Below are 19,583 nucleotides of genomic sequence, written 5' to 3'. Positions count from 1 at the left end.
GGTACATAGACAACAAGTAGAAAAATGAATGATGTGGAGTTGATACCAGGGGGCATATAAGCCGGAAGGATAGGAGGAGGAGGTAAAAGGACAGAATGTCAGACTATAATATTCCTGATGGCAGAAGTATTCCCAGTATTAAGATCTACAGGGTGTCAGTAACTGCACCGGATGGGCAGTAAAGGACTCTAAAATGAGATTATGTAGAAACTGGGAGACTGGGTTATTGGCTGATCTATCCACATAGATGTTACAACGTCCAGTACTTTGTCTTCATGTTGCCTACCCTGGGCCCCATCTCACCTATTGTCTCTCTCAGGACCTCCACAGAATCAGACTCTACATTCTTTCTGCGACCTTAATGTTCAGATACTGCAGGGTCAATGGCATGACCCTTGACAAGAAGGATACCACATTTGTATCTTCTTGTTCAAAGAGGGCTTCAATGGTTTTTTAACACTGAACATTCACTAGGACACTCACTCCATTTTTGAGTTCCAGCCTCATGTGGCATCGCCTTCCCTCCAGAATCCTATGTAAGCGTGGGAGAATCCTATTGTAAGGGTGGGTAGGTGTGCTGTCTTGGCCAAAAAAAAAACAAACAAACAAACAAAAAAAAAAACCATCATTCCATGGAAAAGCCCCCAATTATCTATATGCTGGTGCACAGTGTAGAACTCACCTCTGGTTCATAAACTGCAGGTCTTCTGGAGGAGATCTACCTTGGCTCCACTAAGGCCATGAATATCAAAGGTGGTACCTCCATCATAATGGCAGAACTGTCCACACTAAAGGCAAGATCTTGTATATTGCCATCAAGTGTGGATAGAAAGAAGGAACGAACCAAGGTCCCCTTCTCCAAAAGGGGGTGCCAAGCTTGACAGCTTCCAGTAGGAAACCCCCATGTCAAGTTAAACATGACCCACACGACAGATGCTTAAGCAGCATCTATGCTGTTCCGAGACCCTACCCCAACCAGCCCAAACACTCCCATTCAGAGTTCACCCACCTGTGCGATCCTCTGGTAACTGGAAGCCACTGGAACACTAGCAGGCAAGAAGGAAACAGTGGCTTAATCATTATGTTCTGAAAACTATACCTGTCTTTGATCCTCCTCAGATAGAGAAGACTTACTCTAAAAGGTATAAATCGTTGAATGAGGGTAAAGGAGAGAGCTGCTAAGAGGCAGGAGAACAGAGCCCATCTCCTCAAATTTCATCAGAGAGGAAATGGGCTTGGACTACATGGTCCCCCAAGAGATCCCCCTCAACAGGGGGACTGGTCACCTTGAACCAACACAGTACACAGAACAGATATCACTGTTAGAGAAATGTTTACTGGGGAGAATCAAAGGGATTATTTTGTGGGATTCGGGCTGGGAAATTTCCCCCTCTGGAAATTCTGGAGAAGGGTTTTCTGTCTAAATGATAGACACAGATCTCTGTATAGCGTGCCTTTAGCAGTGGTGAGAGTGGCTGGAGGCCCCTGGCCAGCTTGATGCCTGCAGGTGCAGTGTGGGTGAGGCACAGGCTCCCTGTGGGGCACAGACAGGCGATGGTTCTGACACAACAGCTGGCCCTTAAGGGCCACAGCTTCCTGGGGGTGTCTGCCCTTGTCCCTGATCTGTCTAATACTTGGAGAATGGCTGTGGCCCACAAAGACAGCTTCCTGGTGACAGGACTTGGTATTTCTCTCCTTACTGGAGGGAGCCCTGTAGCTGAGAGGAGGCCCCTGGGCAGGCTGTGCCTGGGCCTGCACTTGTGCTTCCTTCCGAGGTTTCCCAAACTTGGCTGAGGACAGAAGGGGCTGTTGAGGACAGGCGCTATCTGTAGCATGCCGGTGCCCCATCTTCTCTTCTAAGAACTTCCCAACATCTTTCCTGAGTTTCTGAGCTTCAGTCCTCCCAGTAAAGGCAGCTCTACCTTGAACCATGCCTCTGCTTTGCACACATGGCAGGATGCCCTTTTCCTGGGAGTTTTCTTGTCTTTTGCACTTTCTGCCAGGATTCAGCCATTGTAATATAGCCTTCACTTTTTTTCTGAAAAGGCGTTCAGGGGGAGGCTGACCCTTCTGTGATAGGGTGCGGGAGGATTGGCTCCCAGGCTTCTCCGCCAGTGCCACGTCCCGAGGAGGGCAACTCTTCCTTATAGGCTGGGATGTCCCCAACCCTGCATCCCCTCCACCAAACTCTTGTGCTTTGGAACACGGAGGGCTCACTGTCTCTGTAGCTGGTGGGAGATTCTTGTGCTGGTGCTTCCTTAAGACATGCTTAGGGACCCATGTATCGTGCTGCTGTTCCGTACTAATTCCTGTGTCCTGCACACGGACGTGAAGCACCTGGGAAGCTCCCATGTCCCCACTGGAGTCCTCCTGGTCATGAGTCAGGGAGGCCTTGGAAGTCGAGGGGGGAAGGTTGTTGTCTTTGCTCTGGGCCCAGCTCTGCTGTCTTTGCTCCAATTTAAGTTTTAATTCCTTATACAGGCTTTCTGTTAAATTGGGATCTCGGGGAATTGATGTGTTTGGTGGGTGGCTTTTAATGGTCATAGTACGTTTGTCCTTATTTGCATTCACATTTATCATTTGGGGGCTTCCTGGCTGGCTGGTTGTCAAGCTATCTCTAGGTTTTGATTGATGCCCATCTAGCTCCATAGCCATGAATAACTCCCTGGACACTTTGGGCACAGAAACAGGTTCTGGATTCACCACCATTTTGCCCTGTTGCATCTTGACTCTATCGCTGGGATTTACGGTCTTATCCTTTGGCTCACGCCTGGTGCCAGCTTGCCTTGCGGGCTGCTTTGAGGGCCATCTGTTGGCTGGCACAGTCTGTGTCTCGCTTGCTTTGCCTATGGTGCTATGTCTGATAGGTTGAAGAGTCTGTCTGCCATCCTTCATTTTCTGAACTTTTTCTGCAAGCCCATGTTTGATAGGACGCGGTGATTTTGCTGGGATTCCCTGTCCTTCCTTGCCCACAGTTGAGGTGGCAGGGAGAGAATGATCCAGGATGGGGGCTGAATTTGCTGTTCCCACTTTGTCTCCATGGAGAGATTTAGAGCTTCCTCTAAGGGACTTGAAGTCCCCAGATTTAGAGTTGGCCTCAGAAATCAGGTTGGTTGAGCGGGGAAGGTTCGAATGGGATAAGGACTGGGATGGGGCCTCTTTCAATTTAAAGATAGCTATGGATTCAAGGTCCTTAGGGGGAAGGCCCTCTACCTTTCTATGATGGAATTGTTTAATATGGGACTCCAGCATCTGCTGTGCATTAGATTCAATGAAGGAAAGCTCCCGGGAGGTATTCAGGCAATATTCCCCACCCACTGATGGTGGCAGAACTCTCTGTTGTATTTCAGTGTGGGATTTCTCAGGATGAAGCAATGTCTGATTCATAGTGTGCCATGAACTATGCACGGTCCCGGGGAGCTGACCCTCATTGATTTCCTCCAACTTTTTGCTCAGATGTATTCTGAGGACATTTTCAAGTTGCCTTTGGCCTAGTCTCTCCACAGATGCCCTTGATGTATTCTCGGATGGGCTCATAAGTTCTTCCTCAGCATCATACCCCATATCCTTATCTGAAGAGCTCTCTGGGTCACTCAACAGATGATCTTTTGGCCCATTCTCTGGGTTGTTTCCCAGATCCTTCCCAAAGGGGTCCTCTAGCTGAAGCATTTCTGAGTCCCCCTCATGGAAGCTTTCAGATGGGCTCAACCCAACATTTAGAGTGTTGCTACTCTGACTCTTAGAGGTCTGTTGGAGTCTACGATAGTGCCCCATCTCAGGTATGTTTGAAAAATTCTTCGGAGGCCTCATCAGTGATAGAGACTCATGGATCCTGCGGGGAAGGCCCCACCGGTGCTGGATGAGCCTCTTTCGGAGGTGATGCTCTAGTTTCTTACGAAGCTCATCACTGAGAGGAAACTGTCCAGGAAGGATAGAGACTGCACCATGGGCCTGGAAGGCCCAGCGGTTAGACAGGTTAGGAGCCAAAGGACAAAAGGCCTCATGGGATCTCTGAACCACAGCGGGTAAACCCCACAAACTTGCCTGTTGCTTCTGCAAAACATTCCATTCTAGGTCTTGAATTTCAGAGGGGATGAGAGACTCCAATTCATTCTGGGGTCTATGAAAACACACTCCACAGCTCTTAATCTGGGGTAGAGGACTAGATGGCATTATTGGGAGTGGGGATTGAAGGTAGGTCTCAGGCTGGACTTGAGTGGGAGGTAGGGGCTGGGGTTGAGGCTGGGGTTCAGGCTGGGGTTGAGGCAGGGATTGAGGCTGGATCTCAGGCAGGGCCTGAGGAAGTGGAGAGGGAAGTCCTGGGGATTCCTGGTCTGTGGAGGTAGAGATTCTATTGAAAATAAAGGTTGAGGAACAATCCTCTGAGACATGGGCAACAGACGGCAAAGACTCAGTATGCAGAGTTGGGAGACCCCAGAAGAGCTGCAAAGGTGTTTGCTGTAAATGGACCTCTACCAAGGTTGTAGGATAGGGGGGCTGCTGATGCACATGCAGCTCCTTTGATTTGTCTTTGCTATTCCAGAAAGGAAGGGAGGCTGCCAAGCCAGGCTGGGCAGCAACTGACTCTGACATTTTTCCCAAAGAATTTAGTGTGTAGTCTGGCCTGAGTTGTTTTGGAAAAGAACCCTTCTTTCCCTTCCATATCAAGAAATCACTCCTCTTTTGGACTTGTTTCTCCAGAAGTGCCAGGACTTCGGGGCTGAGGAAAGACAGGTTACCAGGCTCTACAACGTAGGCCACAGGGTCTCCCCTGGAAGAAGCCTCAGAACGGAGGGCAAGAATCTCTTGGCTGAAATCACATTGAGCCAAGGTAGAAGGGAAGAAGTCTTTGGCATGAGTTTTCCACCAAGAGAAGTCTGAGACACACAAGCTTGCATGGTCAATGCCTGTGGTTGTTGGGATATGGTCAATGCCTGTGGTTGTTGGGATATGAGTGGACAATCCAACAGGGCCATCTGGAGATGAGTTCTCCAGAACAGGCTTCAAGGTGATGGAAATTGATTTAGACTGAGCCACAGTTAAAGTGCTGTCTGGTGGTGGTGAAACAGACAGGGTTGGTGGTGCATGATGACAAGCACAGGTCTCAGTGGGATTCTTTGTCTGGGACAACTCCGATAAGGAGTTGACATCTTGGGAAACGGTGGAGCCAAGAGAGAAGATGGTATTTAGAGACAATTTGGCCTCTGGTTGAACAACAGGGTCCGCTGTCTGAGCATCACATGGTGGGAGAGGGGAAACGGCAAGGGGTTGGGCTGGGAAATGGTCCTCAGGGAAATCAGATTCCAAGGGAGGACAAGGCTGTGGTGGCAAAGAGTGATCCGGTGGTGAGAGTGGAACATAGTCAGCCAAGGGGGTCATTGGGTTAGGTGGGAAGGTGGAGGCAAGTGGCAGGGAAGGCTCAGGCAGAGAAGCTGATGTTAGGTCTCCTGGAGGGTCTGCTGAGAAGGCAGGGGATGAAGTGAACAATGAGTCAGTCACAGGAGCTGTGGAACCCAAGGAAGTAGCATCTTTGAGGGCCTCTGGGTACATCATCCGATTGATCTCAGCAGTTGTGTTATTACACACCTCACAGAAGGGGTCTGGACATAACAGTTGACGAAAGTGGATTGTATCACGTTGCCGGCCTAGGGGGCTGCAGGAGACAGGAGGTACAAAGCTGCAGCCAGGGCCAGAACAAGGGAAGGAGCACCTGCTGACCTGCCAAGGGAGGGACCACCTGAAGCCTGCTGCTCCTTCACAATGCCCCACATTTATGACTTTATAATACACTCAGTAACCTTCACCCCAGGGCCCTCATTCACGTACCCATTCCTATGGCTACCCCCCTCCCATGACTGGCAGGTTGCACTGAATTCATACAATTGCATAAATCATGCTCTAGGAGGGATCAGGATAGAAGGGAAAAGAGTAGTCACCTCCTTCTGTTACTCATCAGCTTCCTTATCTCTTCCTCTTCTCTCTGAAGGCATTTCCAACCTGGGAAACCAGGAGAGTGGGTTATATGTAGTGAAGGTAGAAACACAGGTATTATACAGGAGTCCCTTTGTGAGACACCCTTGCGATATTAGATTCTGAATGCCCCAATAATCGGTAGATGAGGTCAAATGGTCAATGATGTGACACATGGTATCGCATTAAAGTATTTCATTTTCATTACATCATGTGATGCTCAAACCACCTCTGTGAAGCACAGAAGGCCGTGGTTACCTCAGGGAGGAATCCTGAGTATCCGTGATGTCACAGGTCTTGCACAAAATCAGGAGACAGAAGTTCTGACTCCTGACATCTCACACGGCCACCACTGGGCAACAACCATTGATTGCCCAGATCGACCATGGCTCCACACTCAGGGTTGGGCAGAGCAAGGAATCCCAGGGCCTCCAGTTCTGAGTGTTCTGAGGCCTCCATTTTCAGAGGGGCACTGTGTCTAGTAGCTGACATCCTCAGAAATCATGGAACTGGAACCTCATGGAAAGGACAGGAAGGGTCACCCTTGGAGAGCTCATGTGGAACAAGCAGAACCTTACCTTTCAGTGTACCGCCTTTCCTCCTCCTCTTGGCTCTGCCTTGATGCTAGAATGAAAATGAAAGAATGAGGATCCTGGGACTCATCTCTCACTCTGCTCTCAGAAATGGAGACATTCTTGGGGTGCCTGGGTAGCTCAGACAGTTAAGCGTTTGACACTTGATTTCAGCTCAGGTCATGATCTCTGTTCACTGGTCTCCAGTGAATTCAAGGTCCCCATCTGTGCTGTCAGAGCAGAGACTGCTTGGGATTCTCTCTCTCCCTCTCTCTGCTCCTCCTGGGGCCACCCTCTGTGTGTGTGTGTGTGTGTGTGTGTGTGTGTGTGTGTGTACACGCACGTGCGCATGTGTATACTTTCTAACTTAAAGGAAAAAAAACAGAAACTGAGGGCCAACAGTCACATCAGTGCTCCATCAGGTAGGACCCTGTATCCTGGGACAGAGCTTGGACCCTAGTCTCTGCTCAGTGTGTCTCAGAGGCTTAGCACTCTTCTCCTGATCAGCCCAACATGAAGGCTCGGTCGAGTGAAGTCTTACATGAGAAGGTGACCCATGATCAAGTGCTGGGGAACCTTGTTCTCTTACACACATCCCATACTCTCTAAACCCAAACTAAGACTACAGAATCCTTATGTTTGGGATTTTATCCAAGACCCGCCACCACAGCCAGATAAGTACTAAACCTTAGTACTCTCTTAACCCTTAGCCCTGCCAGATCTCTCTTCCTAGAGGAGTGAGTGTCTCTTCTTTTAGACTTCCCATTTTAGTTGTGTCTAATCCTACCAAACTCATTTTAAAATTTGGGACTAGAAGTAGAAACAATACGAACGTCTGTTCAGGACTCCCCCAGGATTCCTTACCTTTTGGATGGGTTTGGTGTTCCCAGTTGGAAATGGAATCCCCATCAGGTAGCACAGGAACAGAAGAAGCAACCCCAACCCATACAAGAAGGTGAAGTTGGGGTCACTCTCGAAGCATGTTGAGCCAAAGCACAACATGGTTCAGTAGCACTATTCTGAAATGAGAGCATCACAAAGCTGCCTAGAGGTAACTGAATCGCAAGGCTGCCTAAGGTAACTGAGCTCCGAGTGTGCCGATGCCTGACTATATAACTCTCCAGGCTTACATCACAGAGCACTGAAAAGTCACAAAAGGTTTCTGAGGGTTGGGGGAGGGGACAATTGGAGAGGGTGTGCCCAAAGCCCCTCCCCCACCTACCAGCCCAGAAGGTCCCTCCACCTCTCCTCCTGCAGGTCCCTCTGCCCTACCCTGCCATCCTGTTTTCCTACCTCATCTTTTCATCCTATTGAGGAGGGAGCCTGAGGCTGGCTGAGGGGCCAAGCACAAGCTAGCACACAATCCCCTACCTGCCAACTGTGGGCAATGTGTGATATTCCTTAGATAACTCCAGGCTACTCAAACCCAAGAAAGGACAAAAAACAAATGGCTGAACTGATAAAGAGTCTCCACCAGTTCACCAGAAAAAGGCAATCCTGTCAACAGCCTAATGTCCAGGAACTCCCTACTGTCTTAATGTTAATGCTTTGCCTGAGGGAAAAACAACCTTATTCTGACTATAGCCAGGCCTCCAATTATCTGAGTCTTTAGACTATGAAAATCCCTTTAGGAACTCTCTCTTGACTTTGTCTCCGCCTACTCCATAAAAGTATCCCCCAACACTTATAGTCCAGCTCTTTCTGCCCATGGATCCTGTCCCTGTGCTTTAATAAAACCACCTTTTTGTGGGGCGCCTGGGTGGCGCAGTCGGTTAAGCATCCGACTTCAGCCAGGTCACGATCTCGCGGTCCGTGAGTTCGAGCCCCGCGTCGGGCTCTGGGCTGATGGCTCAGAGCCTGGAGCCTGTTTCCGATTCTGTGTCTCCCTCTCTCTCTGCCCCTCCCCCGTTCATGCTCTGTCTCTCTCTGTCCCTAAAATAAATAAATGTTGAAAAAAAAAATTAAAAACAAAAAAATAAAACCACCTTTTTGTACCAAAGACGTCTTCAAGAATTCTTTCTTGGCCATCGGCTCCAGACCATCCCCCCACCATCACCTCAAAACTTCATCATTTGGTCCCCAGCATGGCACGTTGACTCTTTTCATTGGGACTCTGAGCCTGTGCGAATTCAGTGAGTATACTCTCTCTTTTCTTCCTTTACTCTTATTTCAGGGGCTTTTCGAAAAAATATGCCTTTATTGGAACACTTTCATATCGATTTCTCAGGCTGCAATTCTCTAACCCATGGCTACTCTACAGGGAGAAGAAAGCCTGCCTTTTGGCTGGAAGTTAGTACCCTGGCTAGAATGGTAATGAGACCCAGAAACTTGATGCCCTCTCTTTATTCTTGTCCTTTATACAAAGTTGTCTGTCTTGGGCATGGGACAGCCACCTAACTAACCAGGACAGCTGCCAATCTTAAGACTCTCATGTGAGGTTTCCTCCTCATTGGTCTAATGTGATCCCCTCCCCATCTCTGGTCTAGCTGCTTCAGGCTGGGAGACCTCCACTAGGAGCCAGCCAAATCAGTACCTGATTGAATTAAAACCCAGTCAGGGACCGTTTTCTAGGGAAGTTGGCTCTAAAGGCTGTATGTGTTGGAATGTCACTTAGATCATGATGGATTCGTATCTTTACCGTTTTCAGTCAATATCCTCTACTAACTACTTAAAATACAAAATGGGGTAGCTCTCCCCCCCCCCCCCCCGTAAATTTTCTAGTGTTTTTCATGGGCTAAAAATCTTAGGTTTTTCGAGAAACTAAAGCATGGCCTCCACAGCATGCTCATCAAAGACTAGGTGGTAATCAAGGCATGGCCATCAGGGCATATTCTTCAAGGCATGGCCTTTTAGGGCACTGCTTTCAGGGTACATTATTTTGGTCCCTACAACAGGCACCCGTCTGTAATCTAGAATGCAATGGGGAAGCAGGGGGATGGTAGCATTCCCCCTTCAGGAGTCCTTGGTTGGCTGATTGGTGGTCATAGCAACTTCAAGAAACACCTCCAGTCACTTCGACACCAGGAACCTTTGACATATCCTGCACAAGGGATGCCACCTGGGAGTGGGGGGTCATTCTCAGGGATAATGGATCTTCTCTCTCTTTTCTACTTTTCTCCTAAAGAGAAGCACGGGAGCCTCTTCTTCTGTCCCCAAGGAATCTCCCTTCAGATGCCTTTTGGCCCTCTGGAAACTGTGATATCATGACCTGAGCTGAAGTGGGACGTTTAACCAACTGAGCCACCCAGGCGCCCCAAAGAGCCTTCAAAATTTAAAGGAATGAGGGATTGATGGTACACCTGTTTTTGGGGGGGGGGGGGTTTGTTGTTGTTGACAGCACTGAAATTACCTCCACTGATATTCAGTAGGGGAGGTTCACAGCTAACATCAAATACAAATGATTTGCCAATATCTATGCTAACATCAGTTATAAATCATTTGCCAACACTTAAGCATTTTACTTGCAGCAACCTCACAATCATTCTATGATGCAAGCAGGTTTCACAATCACCCATGATGTAAGCAGGACAGGTATCTATTGCCCCTTTTATCAAAGAAAAAAACTGAATCTAAGAGAGGGTAAATGACTTCTCAAGATCACCTAACTAGGAAATAGCAGAGCCCTGACAATGAAATCCCCAATGTTCTCAACACCTCTCTTTTAAACATTAAGTGACTTCTTAAAATAGTCACCCTAGTCCTACAATTAAAGCAGTTGTGTGGCTATCAATATTTACTTTGTGTATTAAGTGCTAGAAGAAAATTTTTGTTGTTGTTGTTATTCTATCATCCCCTTAGGTACTTTCTCCTTTTCATTCTTGGCACCAAAGTCTTTATAGGTTTCTTCTATTGCCCTCTGAGAACCTGCTTTCAAGAACTAGATTATGTACGACTCTCAGGAAGTCATAAATGAATAACAAGGCTTAACATGCCATACATCTCACACAGTTTACATACATCTAACCCCTAAGCCTTAATATAAAGCTCTCACAGGAGCATTTCAGGCAGCCATCCCGAGGTAGCAGAGATGGCTTTTGGTAGAGTGAGGTGTTCTCACATGTCAGCTGTGACATCTTCCCAGCTGACCTGGGTCACCACATAGAAGTCTGGTTCATACTGTGCTAGTTTAGATTGTGTCCAAGAAGCAGTATTTTCCAAAAGCTCTAGGACAATGATATGCTTGTATTTGAAGACATTCCATATGGATAAGTAAGGAGAAGTCATTGGTTTATGATTCTCATATGTTTGGGGCACCAGGTGGCTCAGTCTGTTAAGCATCTGACTTCGGCTCAGGTCATGATCTCGTGGTTCGTGGGTTCAAGCCCCAAATCAGGCTCTGTGCTGACAGCTCAGAGCCTGGAGACTGTGTCTCCAGGATTCTGTGTCTCCCTCTCTCTCTGTCTCTCCCCTGCTCATGCTCTCTCTCTCTCTCAAAAAACAAACATTAAAAAACATTTCAAATGTTTTTATTTATTTTTGAGAGTGAGACAAAGAGACAGATGGTGAGCAGGGGAGGGGCAGAGAGTAGGGACACAGAACTCGATTCAGGCTCCAGGCTCCGAGCTACCACCACAGAGCCCGATGTGGGGGTCGAACCCATGAACCGTGAGATCACGACCCGAGCCGAAGTCAGACGCTCAACCGACTGAGCCACCCAGGTGCCCCACATTAAAAAAGTTTTAAAAAATGATTCTCATATGTTTTCCATTTCCTAGGACCAGTCCCCAGTGCTCTCTCTTTCCCATCCTCATCAGTGTCCCTGGGATGAGCCACATGGGGAACGGCTATTTTCAGGATTCCAAAAAGCCTGTAGAACAGAGTCTCGGGCAAAATCTGTTTAAACTGCATTTAAGATACAAACTGGCTATAAAATGTCTCTCGTTCCATCACACACCAAACTTTTATTGAACTCTACAGTGTAGTATTTCTAGTAGAAATATCAACAAAATATGGTATCACCTCAACGCTTGGGCAGGTCATAGTTTAGTGAGTCCTGTAAATGGCTATGAAAAGTGATATGAACAGTAAAGGAAGTAGGAATAAGAACATAATGAAAATGCAGAAATCAGAGTAATCAATTCTTCTCCCAGGAAGGAGAAGAGAGAAGGCCAGAGAAATTTTTACAACAGGTGCCAACTGACCTGAGCCTTGTGAGGTATTCGGGACTTCTTCCTCTTCTTTCTTCTGTTTCCTCCTCCTCTTTTTCTTTCTGTAGAGCAGTTTTAGGTTCACAGCAAAATTGGGCAGAAAGTACAGAGTTCCCATATGCCCCTCTTCCTCCCTACCACACACACACAGCCTCCCCCCACTATCAATGCCCAGAACCAGCATGGGGCAGTTATTACAATCAGTGGGCCTACACTGACACATCATTATCACTCAAAGTCATACTTTACATTAGCGTTCACTCTTGGTGTTGGACGTTCTATGGGCTTGAACATGTGTGATGACATGTGTCCTCCACTGTAGTGTCACACAGAGTAGTTGCACTGCCCTAAAATCCTCTGTGCTCTGCCTATTCATCCCATCTTGCCCCCTTATCCCTGGCACCCACTGATTTTTTACTGTCTTCAGAGTTGTTTCTTTTCCAGACTTTTATATCGTATGATTATACAGTGTGTGGCCTTTTCAGATTGGCTTCTTCCACTTAGTAATATGCATTTAAAGATCTTCCATGTCTTTTCATGACTTAGTGGCTTATGCCCTTTTAGCGTTGGATAATATCCACTGTCTGGAGAAACCAGAGTTGATTTATCCACTCACCTATGGAAGGACACCTTGGCTGCTTCCCAGGTTTGGCAAGTATAAATAAAGCTCCTATAATCTTTTGTTTTAGACCACTTTACTGAGACTTAATTCACATACCCTACCTACAATTCACCCATTAAAAGTGTACAATTCAGTGGCTTTTAGTGTATTCACAATGTTGTACATTCAGACACCACAGTCAAGTTTAGAACTTTTTCATTATTCAAAAAAGAAGCTTTTCCCCGTAGGTTTCATGCATCCTTCAGTCTTCTCATTCCTCCTGCCCCTACACTAGGTTACCACTGATGTATTTTGTCTGTTGCAATTTGACAGAATATTTGAACCTAGTAATTTAAATCTCAGGTTTGTATTTTGTTTGTCTTTGTTTTGTGTGTCATTTTTTCAGTGATTCATTTACATTGTATTTTATGAAAGTGTCAGCCCACAGTAGATGGAGGAGCAGGGGAGGAAGCAAACTGGTCCTCCACCACAGAAAGTTTGAGAAACTGTGGTCTAATGAACATACTCCACTGTGAAGCCTGGTAGTGAGTCAGCATTCTGGAAGCACACAGGGAGACTTTGGGGAGATCTTTCCCTCATGCTATGAGAGGGGCAAAAATAAAAATTTACACTCTAATCATGGGACTTAATTTGGAAAGGGATGGATACTTACCTCAGCTCTCACTCATTTTCTCATGCCTTCTTACTTGTTGACCTGCCCTTATACAGAGTCTCTGGTAAGAATTTACACTGCACAACCTCTGGATACAGCCATATTAATAGGCTAACCATTACATGCACATTCACCTAGCCTCTACATTGGAATCTCTTTTCTTTTTTTTAATTTGTTTTTGAGAGTAGAGACACAGAGTGCAAGTGAGGGAGGTGCAGAGAAAGGGAGACACAGAACCTGAAGCAGGCTCCAGGTTCTGTGCTGCGGGGCTCTAACCCACGAACCACGAGATCATGACCCCAGCCCAAGTTGGACGCTGAACTGACTGAACCACCCAGGAGCCCCAAGACCAAATCAAAATTAGACTTGTTTTACAAGCAAAATAGTCTTCATTTGGCTATCTCTGGAAATGAAGGTGTGAGAGAGGAAAAAAAAGTTTCAATGACATACCTTTATTGATGTGAATTCTAGTTCTGATTGCTTTAAATGGTAGCCTAAACTAGGCAACTTGAGGTAAACTTCAGAGAAATGGTGACAGTAGCACAGACCATGTCCTCCCTAAACCTGATCTGACAGTTACTAGAACTGAGAAGACCCGGTTTATTTAAAAGGCAGACAGGCAGACAGACAGACAGACAGGCAGACAGGAAGGAAGGAAGGAAGGAAGGAAGGAAGGAAGGAAGGAGGAAAGGGAAGTAGGGAGGGAGGAAGGAAGAAGGAGAAAAGGAAAGAAAGAAAGAAAGAAAGAAAGAAAGAAAGAAAGAAAGAAAGAAAGAATAAGAAATAGGGGATTTAATTCCAAAATGGAAGGGCACCACTATAGTAGTGAAACAGGATAAAATGGCAGAGAGGGAAGGGTTAGGACCTGAGGTCCCTAGATGGGAAAAAACACATATTTGGGAACAATGCTGCAAGTGTTTGACTACAGCAAACCCCCTCGGGCCTAAGGTCCCTCTTAAGAATGGAAGAGACACACCTACTCCCCCTCAGGTTCCCGTCAGGAATTTGACAATCAAAATACCTAGCTAAACCAATCAAAATACCTAGCTAAACCATAAAACTTACGTCATACAGGGGACAGTATAACCAGCCTGACTCCTCACACAATGGAGTTGAGCCAGTCAGGAATGGACAACCCAGCACCTACAGCTGTCCAGTCAATAATGGTAGAACCTGAGAAGGAATGAGGGAGAAGGGAAGGGGGTGCTAACCAGACCCTTATAAAACAAAGATCTTTGCCTATAGTCTGCGGGCATTCACTTTTGAATGTCCCCTCTCTATAAAGAGAGTTTTCCTACTATTCTTATTTTCTAAACTTATACTCTAATAAACTTGTGCCTGTTACACATTTTGCGTCCACCTCTTCATTCTTTGAAGCGGCAAGACAACGAATCCCGGGTACTGTGGTAAAAAAAAAACCCCTGCAACCTTACTATGGGGGCTCGTCTGGGATATCAACATCTTCTATCTGTAAGGAAAGAGCAGGCAGCACCCCCTCTTTTCTTTATCTCCTCAACAAAACTCTTAAACCACCTAACGGGCACCCTTCAGCCAGTTAACAGTGAACAGCGAGGCTGCCATTCTCAAGTCTCTGGTGACAGGATCCTTGGTCTCCTCCCATCTGATCCCCCAATGTAGTTGGGAACATTGGCATCGTGCAATCCCAATTTCCTTTGAGGAAAACCTCAATCGGAGGCCGAACAGGAACTGATGAATCCTGGCCAAGGCTATTCTTTAGTGGATGCCTGAAGGCTGTCGGCAGAACCTGATCCCTGACCTCCAGTTTGGGTAACGGTGGAATTCTCCTCTTTCTGTCTTGGCCAGCCTCTCCCTTTGGGAAATGGGTGGAAAAGCCCAGGACTTATCCCTGGGATATCCTCCTAGGAGTGACCTGGGTGACTTCCAGTAGGACTGTCCTACTCACAGGTTTCCCAACTACAGTGGAAGGTGGCTTCCATTGCCGACAGTTTGGCATGGCTCACCTCCCAGGTCCCCATCTTTGTAAACCTTTCATTTTCAAGCATCTCTTGTAGAGTACAGAGAAGGACTTGGGCTCACCTTCATTCTGCTCCTGATGCCCACGATGGGGATGGGAGAGAAGACATTTGGCAGGCTCCCACAAAATGCAGATGATAATTAGAACCAACTGTCTCTTGTTAGGCTACCTCAGGACCGGGACTTTTAGAAATATTCCCAAGCAGCTGCCGAACCCCCTTTGCTACAGGAACTTCCCTATCTTCTCTGGCCTGACATGGACTCCCCATTTCCACTTGGTGGTGGAAAAAAAAATTGCACCTGCTCATCTGTTCAAGCTGACAGACTTTAGGACTGGGAGACCGCTTTCTCTACCCTCTGGGCTTTTGTCTGCCTCTGGGCTTCTTGGCAGAACCTCACCTCTTCAGCCTTCCCCTTCCTCCTGTTTCTGCATCACCTTGGGTGCAGCCTACAAACTGGTTCCTATACCATCCTCCGTCCCTCAGGTACCACTGGCTCCCAACTACTCCCACCCTCAGGTCAAGGAGCAAAGAGCTCCCCACTTGGACCTCCCACTTCAGATTCCCACCAGTGTCCCAGGAAAATAATGGAAAATGGGGAACAAATTGATTAACGTTTAAATGAACACAGATGGAATATATTCGGTATTTCAACTAATACAAGTTTTGGTTATATAAGATACACATGTCTTTAGAGTTATCAGTATTAAAAAATAAAACTTTGTCTACTTAGGTCTACTGAAGGTCAAATAAACTTCTGTTGTCTCTATTACAATTTGTCAGCAAGAAAGATGACTTAAAATAATAATTAGGTCCGTGTCAAAGTTGCCATGGGTAATTGTTAAGTGAGCTTTCAGGGTCTTTGAGAACCTGAAACGTTAATGTTTTGCTTGGACGATAAACTAGATTAAATTAATTGGATATTTAGGCCTTTTCTAATCAAACGGAATGCTGAAGCATTCCTTACAAAAAATAGGTTTGAGCTTTTGACTAATGCAGAAAACTAAGGATATTGGATATGGATATTTGGATAACATGCTCTGTGCTTAATTGATTCATAAGTTTGCCATAAAAGGAATTCTGATGTCACTGACAGTTCACAATTGGTTACTCAATTAGTTTTCACTGGAGACTAAGGATTCTAAGCATTAGAATTCTTCTAAATGCAGTCAAGACTGATGGAAATATGGAAAGCAACTCAATATGCAAAAAAAGTAGGAGATGTGTAAGGAAAATATAAGAAATGGAAACACATTTTTCTGAAGGTTAAAGAATGTATTTCGTCCTAAATGAGACTCGTTATATTCTTCAGTATCTTGGATATCCTTACCTTTTAAGAAACCACTCATCCAGTAATATCCTGCACTCTTAATGGTTGACCCTAGCTCACCTTTCCTCTCTTAACATTTAATATCTACATAATTCTAGTGATTTATCTAGTCTATTGATGTTGAATCCCACCTGAAAGTCACAGGAGGCTGAAAACTCACAAAGAAGAGATAGGCAACCTCCAAAAACAAACATCTCTATTTCAAGGGAAAGGCCATACGACCAGACTGACACTTCCTTGATAACTACACCTTACAATGACGGGAAGAGACAACCAGGAAGATGCTGCAAAACACCATAATGACAGAACAGATTTTCCCTCTAATTTATGAGGGCCAAGTCAAAATCTGTAATTTTGAGTTAGGTTGAAAACATACGGCTTCATGTCCAAGGGTTCAGTCGGGAATCATGAAATCAACAAACCAACCATGAGATTCTTAAACTAGTAAGCCTTTGTCTCCTTATAAATTGCTTATAAAGATCCCAAAGGAATCCAAGTTCCTATAAATGGGGCCCTGGCAAGAACAACGTAGGCAAACCTTGTTTTATTATACTTCTCCGATACCGCGTTTTTTACAAACTGAAAGTTTGTGGCAACCCTGCATTGAGCAAGTCTATCAATGCCAGTTTGCCAACAGTGTTTGCTCATTTCATGGCTCTTGGTTAATTTTCATAATACAGCAAGCTTTTCCATTATTATTGTTTTTATTATGGTGATCTGTGTGATCAGTTACCTTTGATATTACTATTAGAATCGCATTTAGGGCACCACAAGCTCTACCCATAGGAGATGGCAAAATTGTATGTGTTTTGACTTCACCAACCAGCCATGCCATGTGTCTCTCCCTTTCTTCAGGCCTCCCTATTTGTTGAGACACAACAATATTGACATTGGGCCAGTCCATAACCCTACAATGTTCAATACTGTTCAAGTGAACGATAACCCTCTCAGTGTTCAAGTGAAGGGAAGAGCCATGTCACTCACCTTACATCAAAGGTTAGAAATGATTAAGCCTTGTGAGACAGAGATGTTGAAAGCCTAAAAAGACTCAGCCTCTTGTGCCAATTAGCCAAGTTGTGAAGGCAAAAGAAAAGTTCCTGAAGAAATGAGAAGTGCTACTCCAGTGAGTACAGAAATGGTAAAACACACACACACACACACACACACACACACACACACACAAAACCCCACCAGCCTTATTGCTGATATGAAGAAAGTTTAAGTGGCCTGGATAGAAAATCAAACCAGCCACAACATTCCTTTAAGCCAAAGCCTAATCCAGGAAATGGCCCTAACTCTCTTCAATGCTATGAAGGCTGATAGGGGTGAGGAAGCTGCCAAAGAAAAGTCTGAAGCTAGCAGAGGTTGATTTATGAGATTTAAAGAGAGAAACCATCTGCATAAAATAAAAGTGCAAGGTAGAGCAGCAAGTACTAATGTAGAAGCTGCAAAAAGTTATCCACAAGATCTAGCCAACATAATTAATGGTGGTAGCTACACTAAACAACAGATTTGTAATATAGACAAAACAGCCTTCTATTGGAAGAAGACACCATCGAGGACTTGCATAGCTAGAGAGGAGAAGTCAATGCCTAGCTTTGGAGATGTTAATTTGCAGCCAATATTGAGTTACCATTCCGATTATCCTAGGGCCCTTAATAAGTATGTTAAATGTACTCTGCCTATTCTCTGTATTACTCATTATTTTAAGCCCACTGCTGAGACCTGCTCAGAAAAAAAAGATTTTTTACAAAATATTAGCGTTCATTGACAATGTACCTGGTCACACAGGACCAATGTATCTGGTATTCCATCACTCCAACGGATATCTATGACAAGATTAATGTTTCCATGCCTGCCAAGACATCATTCTATAGCCCGTGAATCAAGGAGCAATTTCAACTTTCAAGTCTTACTATTTAAGAAATACAGTTCATAATGCTATGGCTGCCACTGACTGGGATTCCTCTGATGGATCTGGGAAAGTAATTTGAAAACCTTCTGGAAAGGACTCACCACTCTAGATGTCCGTAAGATCATACATGGTTGATAGGAAGAAGTCAAAATATCAACAGGAACAGGAATTTAGAAGACATTGTTCCAATCCTCATGACTTTGAGGGGTTCATGACTTCATTGGAAGAAGTACCTGTGGGTGTGTTAGAAAGAACAAGGGAACCAGATTTATAAGTGGAGCCTGAAGATGTGACTGAACTGCTGCAATCTCATGATAAAACTGTAACAGCTAAGTTGTTTCTTGAGATGGAATCTACTCCTGGTGAACATGCTATGAAGATTGTTGAAATGACAACAAAACATTTAGAATATTATATAAATTTAGTTGATAAAGAAGTGGCAGAGTTTGATAAGATTGAGTCCAATTATTAGAGAAGTTCTAGTGTAGATAAAAAGCTATCAAACAGCATTCATGAAAGAAAGACAATTGATGCAGCAAAGTTCATTGTTGCCTTATTTTAAGAAATTGCCACAGACACCCCAACCCTTAGCAACCAGTACCCTGTTCAGTCAGCAGCCATCAACATCGGGTGAGACCCTCCACCAGCAAAAAGATTGTGACTCGTTGAAAACTCAGATGACAGTTAGCATTTTTTACCAATTCAAGTACGTTTAATTAAGGTACATACATTGCTCTTTTAACAGACTATAGTATAGTGCAAAGATAACTTTTATATGCACTGGGAAAGGAAAAAAATTTATTTGTCTCATTTTACTCCAATACTCACTTTTTTGTGGTAGTCCAGAACTGAGCCCACAATATCTTTTTTTTTTTTTTAATTTTTTTTTTTCAACGTTTTTATTTTTATTTTTGGGACAGAGAGAGACAGAGCATGAACGGGGGAGGGGCAGAGAGAGAGGGAGACACAGAATCAGAAACAGGCTCCAGGCTCCGAGCCATCAGCCCAGAGCCCGACGCGGGGCTCGAACTCCCAGACCGCGAGATCGTGACCTGGCTGAAGTCGGACGCTTAACCGACTGCGCCACCCAGGCGCCCCAACACAATATCTTTGAAGTATGCCTATACCTCCCATTTAAAAAATCCTATTCTCAATTAGATTTTAAGTTTCCTGTGGTCAGGGAACCACAGTTTGCAAATCTTCTCTATCCTCCTCAGCATCTCATTGTCTTATACAGACAATGCCTAGCAAATATTCCTTGCCTTGAATTATATTAATCCACAGAGATAAGTTGACAAGATAATTCCCTATCTAGCAGAGACCTAGCAATGTAATTATCAAGAAGTCAGGGCTAAACAGTGGTCTATATTAAAGAGGGGAG

General features: G+C 45.3%; 1 protein-coding gene across 10 annotated transcripts in view; it reads right to left on the bottom strand.

Annotated features, from left to right (window-relative positions):
• Window positions 1–1,316: 1,316 nt before the first annotated feature.
• LOC105261087 (spermatogenesis-associated protein 31D4-like) overlaps window positions 1,317–19,583 on the bottom strand; it is a 63,416-nt gene continuing 45,149 nt past the window's right edge. For 6 of the 10 annotated variants that reach the window (XM_045042617.1, XM_045042611.1, XM_045042614.1 and 3 more), the window contains 5 exons: window positions 11,684–18,435; window positions 7,407–7,561; window positions 6,549–6,594; window positions 5,937–5,997; window positions 1,317–5,653 (listed from right to left, as the gene is read on the bottom strand). In XM_045042617.1, coding sequence (XP_044898552.1) covers window positions 1,357–5,653; window positions 5,937–5,997; window positions 6,549–6,594; window positions 7,407–7,544 — 4,542 coding nt within the window. In that variant the 5' untranslated portion in view covers window positions 7,545–7,561; window positions 11,684–18,435 and the 3' untranslated portion in view covers window positions 1,317–1,356. Of the gene's footprint in view, window positions 5,654–5,936; window positions 5,998–6,548; window positions 6,595–7,406; window positions 7,562–8,282; window positions 8,298–11,683; window positions 18,436–19,583 lie in introns of those variants that run through there. The other 4 variants (XM_045042612.1, XM_045042621.1, XM_045042619.1 and 1 more) reach the window with 4 other exon arrangements.

The sequence above is a fragment of the Felis catus genome, chromosome D4, assembly GCF_018350175.1.
Source record: "Felis catus isolate Fca126 chromosome D4, F.catus_Fca126_mat1.0, whole genome shotgun sequence".
Lineage (NCBI taxonomy): Eukaryota > Metazoa > Chordata > Mammalia > Carnivora > Felidae > Felis > Felis catus.
The sequence above is the reverse complement of the archived record's forward strand: the minus strand, read 5'-3'. Positions and strand labels throughout refer to the sequence as shown.